Source organism: Plectropomus leopardus, chromosome 8, assembly GCF_008729295.1.
Source record: "Plectropomus leopardus isolate mb chromosome 8, YSFRI_Pleo_2.0, whole genome shotgun sequence".
Taxonomy (NCBI): Eukaryota; Metazoa; Chordata; class Actinopteri; order Perciformes; family Serranidae; genus Plectropomus; species Plectropomus leopardus.
The window spans coordinates 22551000-22563492 of record NC_056470.1 but is presented as its reverse complement, the minus strand read 5'-3'; the positions used below and the strand labels follow the sequence as shown (position 1 = coordinate 22563492).

Sequence of the window (12493 nt, the reverse complement as noted above, 5' to 3'; positions counted from 1 at the left end):
TAGTCAAAAATGTGTTTTTTGAGGTCACAGTGACCTCGACTATTGTCCAACAAAATCAATCAACAAAATTAGTGAGTCCAAGTGGATGTTTGTGACAAATTTGAGGACATTCCCTCAAGGCGTTTTAGAGGTATCACATTTACAAGAAAGGGACGGACAACTTGAAAACATAATGCTTCTGGCCCTGGCTGTCACCAGCGCGAAGACATAAAAACATTATCAGCACATATAAAATATATTGCATAGTTAGAGATTAAAGCAGTGGTTCTCAACCTTGTGGCCTTGTGAGCCCTTAAAAAGAAAGCAGTGCACAGTTGGGTCCCCTTGTCATGTTTCAGATGTCTACAAGTTGATAACAGTTTCACTGATGAGAGATTTAAACCTAATTTATTATCAAATTCTTAACTTCCCAAATGGTATCATTTAAATGATTGTTTGAGGCCCAAAAAATGTTAAAAAGATCCAAAATTTCCTGAAAAAAACAAAGATTAGCAAAAAGTCCAAATATAACTATAAATTTGTGCAGAAAAAAAATACAATTCTTTTCCTCCCCTCTACCCCATTAATCATCGTTTGAACACTGAATTAAACTGCCTAGCTGTTAAATAAGCAATTATAAATATAACTGTATATATCTAATCAGTAACAGACACCATTTTTCTGCAAAATGAGCTTATAATTTGACTGTTTTAGATACAGTAGCTCCAAAAAGCATGCTTAACTGTTATAAAGTGTATAGTTAACTTCTACCTGCATCAAAAAGTATGTAGTACACCTGATAAAGCAGAAAAAAAGCATCAGAAAGGTTTAACGATGACATAATAGGTAAGTTAGTAGTGATGTCAAATACAATAATTTCTTGATAAATATCAACTCTGAATATTTGAAACAGTTTTAAGACTCATTTTCTGCAGTATCGACACACTGTTATCAGCTGCGCTTCCTTACTCTCTCTTATTGTTAATGTTTACTACAGTCAATCTGCTATTCCCTGCTACTACCAGTGAAAAAAAACCTTGCCATCGTGTTATTTTTTATGGTATCAAAAATTGTATTGAATATTTATATTTTTAGAGGCTTTAATTAAAGTTGTTAAACAGTCTGTAAATTGTAAATGCATTTGTTATAAGTGATATTTCTAATCAAACAATAAATGTGTTTATGATGCCATTATTAACACTTATATAGTATTATTAAAACATAACATTAATTAATATCTTATGAGGACTGAAGAGTCTCATTACCTGTTAACTAACCCTTATGACAAGGATCTTAACATAAAGTGTTATAGAGCACATTAACTTTTGCAATTCTAAATCTAATAATACTGAGTCAAACTACCAACCCAAAACACTGGTATCTGAAACCTGAGAATGACACTTAATCAACAGTATTTCTCCAGAGTTTCATACAACACTTTTAGGTATGATTTTTAATGCAGGACTTTTACTTGTCAGGGAATACTTTGACATTGATGTATTTCATTCCACCAGTGAGGCTAAAAGTTAACACGTACGGTGCTCCTTTTCTTTTTTCTTTTTTCTTTTTTTTGCACATCCTTTTAAAAAAGAAGCCATTCATTTCTGTGTGTGGAGCACAAAGTGGAATTGAAAAATACATTTCAAAAGTTTTGGCCCTTCATCGGCTTTGCTATAAATTCATTCCAAATACAGTACTTTCCCTCCTGTGCAGGCAAATGCCTTTGACACGGGGGACAAGTTGGGAATGGTTCCAGAAGACCAACTCTCTATTTTGCGAGCTTCAGCACTCAATAGCTCCATGATTAAAGCCAGTCTATTTTATTGATTGAAAAGGAAGGAAAGAAAACCCAGAGTCTTTCTACTCTTCAGTCTCCGCTTCTCCATCTATAAAAGTGGTGGAAAAGCCTCCCCTGACCATGTCCAGGCAATTTGGTTGGAGCAGGCCTCTCCTGTTGCACTCACTGACTCTGGCCATGCTCTGTTACCTCATCTCATCAGCTGGGAAAGTATTTGTGCTTGTAGCTCCGGAGAAGGCGGCCACGAGTTAAATTGAGTTACCTGTTCAGAGATGGTTTCATTTTCCACGGATGGCCCCGGAGATCCTTGATGAAACTGCTAACTGCTCATCAACCCTCATGTCCCCCAGTGTCTGTCTGAGCAGGGAGCAGGCAACACGGCGACGTGGCTCAGGTGGCGGAGACAGCTGGCTGCAGGATCCATCACACTATCTTGAGTGTGGAGTGCAGATAAACCTGATACACATAAAACGTTTGCTGTTTTATTTCAAATCTTTTTCTTTCTCTGCCAGTCCTCTCTTTACATGTTACTAATTAAAAACTAACCACAGCTACCTCGTGTCGTATTCTCTCAGCTTCACTCATTCTTCACACTGGGTTCCCACACATTTTCATGGACAAAATTTCAAAACCTTTCCATGACTTTTCAAGGACCCATAATAAAATTTCAATTGTGGGAAAGCATGCACTTCACTGCTGTGTCTAAGGCACTTTCCAGCCTGTTTACGTTTTTTTTTTAATGCACTAACACACAGACACAGACACATACACACACACATAGCACTCATAGCTCAATATAGGAAGTCTAACTTCCTATAACAAACCAACCATTAGTCATGTAAAATGAGAACAGGGCGAGTTTTTCATTTAAATCACGCAGCAAATAATTTGTTCGAGTTAATCTGCCTCACTTGACACTACACGCCCTTCAATGTGACTACTGTACATTGCAATATCTATGCTGAAATGATATATCATGCTGACCTGAGTCAACACACATTAGAGCTACATTATGTCAACAACAAAAAATTCTATGACTTTTCCAAAACTCAAAAAACTTTTTTAGTAATTCCATGACTTGAAAATGACATTGTGAAATTCCCTGACTTTTCCAGGTTTCCCATGACCGTGGGAACCCAGTTCACAGAACAGCACAGCAGAGGTAAAACCCATTGTCTGCATTCATGGCCATGCACAAGGACACCTGCAATCAGGCCTATCCGATGACATATGGGCAATGGATGCCCTGAGTAATAAGATAATGATTAATTTTATGGCTGTGATTTATATGAAATCTCTATATTATGTACATTAATCCCTATTGATTAGGACATAATGGATTTTCTACGACCCGTCAATCTACCATAAGTGATCTGGAGGGGGAAGAGGCTTGAGGCTTGGCTCATGTCCTGTCTGTCTCTGTTGATAACCGCAGGGCAGGGGATGAAAGGCTGAGAGGAGAGGTGTAAAAAGGTGATGCGGGGAGATAAGAGTTGAGAGGATAAACGAAGGGAGAGGAGTACAGGATGAGAGGAGAAGGGACAAGAGGCAAAGGAAGGCAGCGAGAGAGAGCTTTAGTGAGAGGAGAGGAGATATGAGAGCAGGGAAGAGAAACAAGAGATGACAAAAATGGGGGAAAAGAAGAGGAAGCAGATGAGAGGATAACAGATAAAAGAGCAGGGGAAGAGCAGACAGCCTGCCACCCCACAGTCACGTCACACAATTTACTATGTTCTGGCCCATAATGTTTTATAGCACAATCACTGATAGCACAGTAGTCAGTAGTGATCTCATTTCACAACCCATATCCTTCGGTAATGTGAACACAAAGGGAGACGCAGAGCCATTAGCAGTGTCCAGTTCTCATCTACTGCTACTCATGCATAATTGGCTTCCATGGTAGGAAGCTAGAAAGGGTAAACAGCAAGCAATCATATTAACTCCTGTGAGTCCTAATTGAAATCCGTTAACAATCAGCGCAGATGATAGAGGCTGAGGAGACGTGGGGCTGTTCATACCCTGAGCCCTCCTTCCCGCACGCCGTTGTCTGTGTATTGACACGCGTGAAGACGTGGGTTTGCATTATAATCAAGAGTTATGCTTAATTCCTGTGCTCATGGGTAGTGTAAATATAGCAGCTTAACATCTGCACACGTAAGCAGTCAGAGATCTTTTTTACAAATTAATAATCAGTTCTGGTTTCTGCCAAACTTACACAGTGTAAATCATGGGGATCTGAAACTGGAAAATATCAAAATTGTAAATGTTATCATAAATGCAATCAATGAAATAATGAAGCAATGAATCTTACAGGAATTGTATGACATTTTGGGAAAAAAAAAACTTCTCTACTAAAAAAACTATTCACCTCCTTGCTGAAAGCTAGATAAGCAGATCGACACGACTCTCTCATCTGTTCCATATGAAGCCGGTTAGCTTAGCTTAGCATAAAGACTGGAAACAGGGATAAACATCTAGCATCAGACAGAAACACTTGCTAACACTTCTATAGCTCACTAAGCAACATGATATACCATGTTTGTTTAATCCGTACAAACAAAATGTGCTCACAGACAAGAAATCCTTTCTTAAGGTGCTTAAGCACTCAACTCCTCAGAAAAAACACAACTTGTCATTTTTACACTTCTGTGGGCAGAGCTAGGCTAGCTGTGTCCCCATGCTCCTTTTCTTATGCTAAATTGAGCTAATTGCTGCTCGCTGTCGCTTCATATTTCTCCATTTGAGACTGCTATGGGTCTTTTCATCTAACTATGGGCAACAAAGCCAGTAAGTTATTTTCCCAAAATATTGAGCTACTAAATTCTGAGAATAGCCTTCAGTTCTGATTGTGCAAATTTTCAAGTAGTATTTACTGTACTTGTACTGAATAGTTCAATACTGGCATTCAAATTTTAAGTGAATGCTGTGCTTTATTTTTGCATGTCTGTTCATTCTTTTTAAACCCACTGTTTCTGCACAGCTGCAGATAAAGAGTCAGCAACACTAATATTACTAGTATTATACTATTTGTAGAATTAGATTGCAGTGGTGGCTGTGTATGATTGTTTCCAACCCAAAAATTTCCAATAACTCCAGGAGGTTGTAGAGACCAAAAGTCAAAATGTATTCAAAAAAGACTGATGGAATTATTTCTAAAATTGACAACAAGTTTTTTAATGTAAGGAAAAATGCTGTTACAATCCATATTTGTTGGTGATGAATCCAGACTGCATAATAAAGATAGACAACATGTCAGCTCCCGTAAAAGTGGGGCCAAAACATTTCTATCGCTCCCTAGTGGCTGGCTGCAGTATAGGTCATAAGCCCCCCCCCCCCATATTAGTGACTTGATGGTATAAAAAAGGGGTTTGACGTCAACACTGGCAGCTGTGTGCATCAATTGATCACTGGTGCTGCTGTGCAATTGTTTGGACAGGTGTAAAGGTGGAAACTTGGCAACCCAGAGATCACCAGTGTGCAGACACTTGCTCCAAATGACCTCACCAAGGCAAGATGGTGGCAGCTGTATCTGGGATATTTCGACTTCATTTTTGAACAGCAGGAGGGAGCAGAGACATACTGTCCATCTTTATATAGATCAACTTCATAAATTTTGCCTTTCAAAAAATATTCACTGCAGTCACAAAACTGATTGCTGTCCTACTTACCACACACAAAACAGAGTAACACACCATTATTAACAGGGCTTTTAGCAGCAATCTAACAGCAGCATACATTTCAATTATTCATTAAAGAAAGCTGATTAAATAAAAAAAAAGACTAATTAAATCCGATGAATCGCTTTATTCAAATTGAGGTTTTTATTCAAGGACTTTTTTAGGGATGATGATGACATCATAAAATATGATGACAGACATATAAAGCTTTACTCACAAACCTCAATAGAAGCTTCGAATGAAAAACAGACTTTTGGCACAGCCCTATTTATTATTCATTAATAGCTCTATAAATAGAAATTCTTAAAATGTACTTGTATTCCATTATTACTTCGCGTTGCACTTGTAGTGAGAGTGGGAGAATGAAAGAGTGCATTGGATGCTTCACCTCTCCAGTTGAGTCTTACACCACTAGATGGTGCGCTTGTCTCTTCTCATTTACAGTAAACCTCATCTGCCAGATGGGCTGAGTATAGAAAAGCTCTAACTGGAGAAGACAGACTCACATTGTCTTTGAGCATTACGCAACATACAAACCCGCCATTTCACCAGGTTTTGGGGGTTTGGAGAAAGACGTTCTCAAATAATGCACTGCAATCACTATGAATACACAGCATATGGAGCATCCAAGCAGCTCCTCGTGACAAGCAAACAATTCTGCACTGTCTGAAACTCCTTTTCAACAGAGGGCTCATCCAGACTGCAAATTCACCCGCCGAGAGAAAAGAAATAAAACTCAATCCTCCGAATCTTTATCCAGGCACTGACTCATTCATATTTGAGAGTCTGGCTGTCAGCCATGCTAACAAAAAGCTGTTGAAAGGCAGAATAAACACTGAACAAGGGGTGTGTATGTTCAGGTTGAGGGGTTCAGAATTGGCAGACAGAGGCTACGGAAACCCTTCAGCTGCAGTGTTTACAGAGTTGCTGTTAGTGGTGTTGGATATTTCAGTGCATACCCTGTCACTTTGTCAAATAGTTTTTTCTAACATAGAGCTTGTTTATTTCCCTTCCTTTAGGTTTCTATTTATCTTTTAAAACAGATTACAGGAAGTTATAAAGCAGCCATTGGTATTCAACCAATATGGATTTTGCTTATGTCAAGCCTTGCTCTTTATGAGCCTCATATTATTTTATAGTACAGAGAAAGAAAGTCTTAAATATAGGTCTGCATTCCTCCTTTCCAGTGCTTTAATGTTCAACAAAAACATCCCTCTTGCATCTGAGAATATAAAGCTTTGCATTATCGACTCTTAGTGAGCTCCGCTGCTTCTCAAGGGCAAGATAAGAGCAGACATTTCCCTGTGCTGTTTTTGTGTTTCTTTTTTTCCCCCTTCGCCTCTGCAGCAGATGGTAAAGAGAAAATCACTTTCTGCTGGGGGCAGGATGCATCAGGGTCAGGGTTTAAGCTTTGAGGTCCACTCTGAACCTGGCTGATTTGACAGCACTATTTTGCATACGCTGAGTCTAATCAAATATATGCGAAAGGAGAAGGCGGGATTTGCAAAGCAGCTTGATACAGAGATACTGATTAGTTTAGGGATTTTGCAGAACAGCAGGCTAGAGCCACACAGTCCAGACTGACAACAGGAACATGCAGAAACAAATAGAGACTCACAGAAAAGATGTTCAGTCCACACAGAGTGGGAGAAAGGGGCAAGAGATGAAGAAGGTGTTAATATTGACATTCCTGCAGACGTCATTCTGGTTCAACCACGTGCACTGATACTGTATGATGAGAGGCGATCAGGAGTAAAAGGCTAAAATAACTGAAACTCAAATGAATTGAAGTCTGCACAGAAACTCGACTATCTTTCCATCTTGTTTACCTGTTCATGTTTTTATTGAATCGATCTCCGGGGAAAATGACAAATCCCTTATGGAATGAAAGTCAATTCCGAAAATAATGAGGCACTGAAATGTTCAAGTATGTCATTGTTATGTCAACAGCAGCAAAACAAGAGCCTGCTGGTGAAAAATCAACATGTTTCCCGCACAATTATACTGCAGCTAAAAACAAATGCAGCCACTGACATCATGCTGGCAAGATGATGCACCTTATTCAAATTGCCTCATACGCTCATATTGTTTCAGAGAGCAGCAAACCGTGAATCATTACCAGCTTATGCAGATGAAGCCACTGGTTTATAGGTCTTATGTGATCCATTTACAATTAGGGACTTAGAAAAGCAGCACATACATGATTGGAGCAGCCCGTTGGACAAACAGGATGTTACATAATACCTTAAATCAATGAAACATGTATATTTAAAAAGCAGCTCAGATGAAGGTTTTCTTTACAGTAGGACAAAGTTCAATTTGCAGGAGAAGAGACGCATTACTTCAGGGCCATTTGAGCCATGATATAAACCCACATAAACATAACACCTACAAGGAGGGCCTGTTTAGAATCCTTTTCTAACATATCTCAAATGTACATGTGTGGGCGTATATATTTCTTACATGTTCCAGCCAAGCCGATGACTAGCCTTGGGACAAGATTGTGCGTAATGCCACAAAGCCAAAGATGGTTGATGGCTTGTTCATTTCAACACATCCAAATGTGTTTTCTTAGCCTTAATCCTATTCTTAAACGCTGAGGAGGAATATTCTAAACTGATCTGAGACTGCCACCTCACATGCCTGCTTTTCAGTTTCCATCTTTCCGTGGTCTCCACATCTGCTACCATCAGCCCACCTTTTGAGGAGCGAACCCCATCCGGCGAGCCTGAATCTACGGGGAATCGGCTCTGTGCCTCGGTGTGCCGTAGAGTGAGTGAATGAGTGGGAGTCAGTCAAAGCCCCAAGCACTTATAGGAAGTGGGGGGGTGGAGGAGGGTTGGGGGTAGCAGTGAGGAGGTGGCTGCTGGGAGGCAAAGCTAATTCACTGTGACAGAAATCAGAGCTGTCAGGCCCACCATGACCAAGCAGCATGGACAGCATATATCCAGTCAAACCCACAGCCAAGGAGAAGGAGGGATGTCGGGGGCTCAGAAAGAAAAAGGGGGGGGGGGGGGGTACTGATTAAGGCACTTAGAGAGACAGAGATTGTGTGTGTGACTGTGTGAGTGTGCTGGACAGAGGTAGGCAAACATCCATCCACTCAAAAACCACTAAAATAGAAACGACAAGGTAAGGAGGCGCACAGGTAAGAAGAGACCTTCACAGTCAGCAAAGCTTTCAACAGAGGACGACAGATGAAGAGGGACGGACGGGATTTACCAAATTCAAGAAAGAACAGGTGTATTTACAACGATAAGTAAAATGACACACACACACACACACACACATACACACACACACACACACACACACACACACACACACACACACACACACAAATAATAAAATACAGTAGCTAAGTTTCAGTCCTCTGGGATTATTGGTGAAAGGTTACCGGATAACGCATGTAATATTCATGAGGAAATCTCCCAGGTTCTACTAATCTGTTATTAAGTGACACACTAAAAGTTTAATGGAATAGAATATTAATAGAATATTGTGAGAAAACTGATACTGTTGAGAGAGGAAGAAGCAAAAGATAAGAGAGAGAGAAGGGCAGCCACCAGCATCATTACTTAATGATGAGAGAGGGAGACACCAGGCTGGTCTCTTAAATGACACAGAGGAGGAGGAGGGGATTGTGGGAGATTAAGTGAGCTCTGTGCTGTTTGTTATACACTGCAAAGCACTGCAGGATGTTTGTTGAGCGGCAGTCTCATTTGGGACGAGGAGAAAGCCGGTAGGGGGACCTTAAACTTGGCTGAGGAGAAAGGCGAAAGCTTTGTTCCTCGAGCGCCTCGGGAGGAGGATCTGAGGAGAAGATAAGGATTAGACAGCAATGTTATGGGTATTCATTGATGGGATACAACTTCGAGGAAGAAAAAGCCCAGGAAAGTTGGAGCCTCATGTTGCCGTTAAGCAGTTTACTTTGGATTTGTAGTTTGAAGTGTTTTTGGAATTTTTTTAGAAGGGAGAATGGGATTAAGTAAGTGAGCCAAATTGCTCACTTGTCTGGAAGTGGTATGAACTTTTCCCCTTTCTGCCTCCAATTTCATACAGACTTACAGTCACACAGTCAGTGGCGGGAAATCTGTTTGAATTGCTCTCTGAAAATGTTCAACTTCAAGTAACCTGATAAAAACTGAGAAGAAACGTCTTTTTTAAGTGTAAGTATCCGTGCAAATGACTTTTAAACAAAATTTGTTTAAAAGTTTTCAACATACTGTTTTCAACATCGACAGGAAATTGATTAGGAAATATTTTGATATCAAATTAATTATTTTGAATTATTTTTAAAGGTCCAACATGTAGAATTCAGGGGCATCAATTGCCAGAAATGGTATATAGTAGTCATTGGTTTGTAATCACCTTAAAATATAAATTGTTGCATCTTTGTTACCTTAGAATGAGCTGTTTATATTTGCACAGTCCAAATCTTCAAATATCGTCAGTGGTCTATCACATCAAAATATTACACACTAGGCACCCCTTCTGCATCAGTTCTGGATGTTTAGGGATAGCATGTCAATTTACACTTGCTACATGCATAGTCTCTTTAAAATATACCTGGGTTTTTTTTTGTTTTTTTTTTACAGGTTATGCTAAATGTTGAATGCATAAAGTCTTTTTCAAAATAAACTTAGAGCGTAGATGGAGCATAGATAAAGAATTTTTAGATTTATTTAAGTTTCGGCATCAGAAGCATGTGGTTAGGTTTGGAGAAAAACATCATGGTTTAGCTTAAAATAAGTACACTGTAAGGTAATATAACGTTACGCGTTTTCAGCCATCATAGTCCTCCTACACACTTGGCACACGGGAGAAGTTTAATTTCTGTCACCTTAACGCTAGAGGCCACTAAATCCTACACACTAAACCTTTAAAGAGGAAAATGCCCAAATTCTCTGGTTCAGGCTTCTCGCATATAAATAGTTTTTTTGTCATCTTCTGTCATAGTGAGCTAAATATCTTTAGTTACTGGACTGTGAGATAAAATAGGACCCTGGGAAATTTTGAGGAGCATTTTCAATCTGTTCTTTAAGAAACCAAATGATTTATCCATTATCCAGAAAAAGAATTAATTCATAATGAAAATTATCAGTTGTTGCAGCCTTTCAATTATTATTGCACCAACAAAATAAATAATAATGACATATACTATTTCTGAAATATCTCTAAATGGTCTGCGGTGAATATTTGTGATTTAAAAGGGGTAGGTGTGAAATTTGAACTATTTTCCATCTTCTGCCATACATACAGAGGATTCCTGTTTGGCATTAACCTTGCTGTCATATTGTACATCTATAGAACAGCTCAAAGCAGCAGGTGGATTGAAAAGAATAGCTGTTTAATATATCGTGCTGTTTCTCATTTGATTCTTACCTGACCAGGGGACACCAGAGGGATTAGAGTACTTTAAAGAGCTGACCTGCAGAAACATGACCTCTGTACTGAATCCACGCCTTCTCCTGCTGCTGCTCTGTCTCCTCGGCAGCTCTGAGGAAACCTGTCCCTCCATGTGCCTCTGTGTATCTGACACAGTGAGCTGTGGCTCCAGTGGTCTGGCCAAGCTACCTCTGTCCCTGCCATCCTTCTCTGTCACCCTTGACCTCAGCCACAACCATCTGTCCTGGCTGGGTCCAAGCAGCTTCAGAAAGATGCCCAGGCTGGAGAACCTCCGGCTGACCCACAATCAGATCAGCTCCCTTGGCCACGGGGTATTTAACAACGCCTCCAGCCTCAGACACCTTGACCTGTCCTCCAACAAGCTGCATGTGGTGGAGCAACACTACTTCCAGGGGCTGTGGAGGCTGGAGGAGCTCCTTCTCTTCAATAATAAGATCACACAGGTGGAGGCCGGCACATTGAGCGGCCTGAGCAGCTTGAAAAAGGCCTACTTCAGCCTCAACCAGATAACACACTTCCCCTTTTTCTCCATCCAAGACCACAGTCACCCCTTCCTGACTATGCTGGACCTCTCTTCCAACCGTATGAGTCGTCTGCCATGGGAGGATGTGAAAGCTTTGCCCGGGTTAGTGCAGCGGGGGCTGTACCTGCACAACAACTCTCTGATCTGCGACTGCTCCATGTACAGCGTGTTCTGGCACTGGAATATGAGGGATTATGACTCACTGAGGGACTTTACGGATGAGCACACTTGTAGTGTCTATGGGAACCCGCGAGCGTCCATCCGGTTCCTGCGACACTCCCGCTTTTTCCAAAACTGCACTTTGGAAAAAGCCGTCTCCATGCCAGTGACCGTGCTCCTCTCCAACGTGGTGATTTTAGAGGGAGAGAGAGTGCATTTGGACTGCCAAACACCCCTACGAAGTACAGACCTCTCATTTACATGGCTCTCCCCCAGCAAGGGGTACATCACCCACCCTGGCATAAATGACACGCTAATTAGCCTGTTTCCTAATGGTACCTTAGAGATCCAAGCAGCCAAGGTCAATGACTCAGGCTTGTACGTGTGCACAGCGGTGGATATTAAACAGGCAATGAATGCAACCCGGGAGGTGAATGTGACGGTGCTGCTGCCTTCAGCGGAGCCATTCAACACCGGCTACACAACGTTGCTGGGCTGCGTGGTGACCATGATCTGCATCCTCATATACCTCTACCTGACTCCGTGTCGCTGCAGCTGCTGTAAACAGCCCAAAGCTACAGCTATCCCGATCGCGACCTATGACACGAGCACCCAATCCTCTGTTTTCTCCCCTTACACAAGAGACCAGCAAAAAATCCAAGCTAACAGGCACGTAGCATTCATGGAGCCGATGTTGAGTGAAGAGGGAACAGAGTGGACACCTGAAAGTTGATGCTCAACAAGGTTTTTTCTTCTCCTTTTTTGAAGTGGGTCTCTGGACAAAGCAAAACTCCTTACTCAGGAATTAGTACTTCGATGCAATGACAAATGTGTTAACGGTGTAAAAGAAAAAAAGAACATCATGTCTCTTTCCTGACTGCCAGCCGCAGTTAAAAGACCTGAGCAAAAAAAAAAAAAAAAGCAATATCTCCTGTTCCAATTCTGCTC

The 12493-nt window shown here is 40.9% G+C and overlaps 1 protein-coding gene across 1 annotated transcript; it reads left to right on the top strand.

Annotated features, from left to right (window-relative positions):
* The first annotated feature begins 10895 nt into the window (after positions 1–10895).
* Positions 10896–12278, top strand: LOC121946573 (amphoterin-induced protein 3-like). Its single transcript, XM_042491195.1, has one exon. It carries the CDS (start codon positions 10896–10898, stop codon positions 12276–12278), a length of 1383 nt encoding a protein of 460 aa, XP_042347129.1.
* The last annotated feature ends 215 nt before the right edge of the window (positions 12279–12493 follow it).

Bases quoted from the DNA above. Each gene is read 5' to 3' on its own strand.
- LOC121946573 (XM_042491195.1), top strand. From the start codon at position 10,896: ATGACCTCTGTACTGAATCCACGCCTTCTCCTGCTGCTGCTCTGTCTC.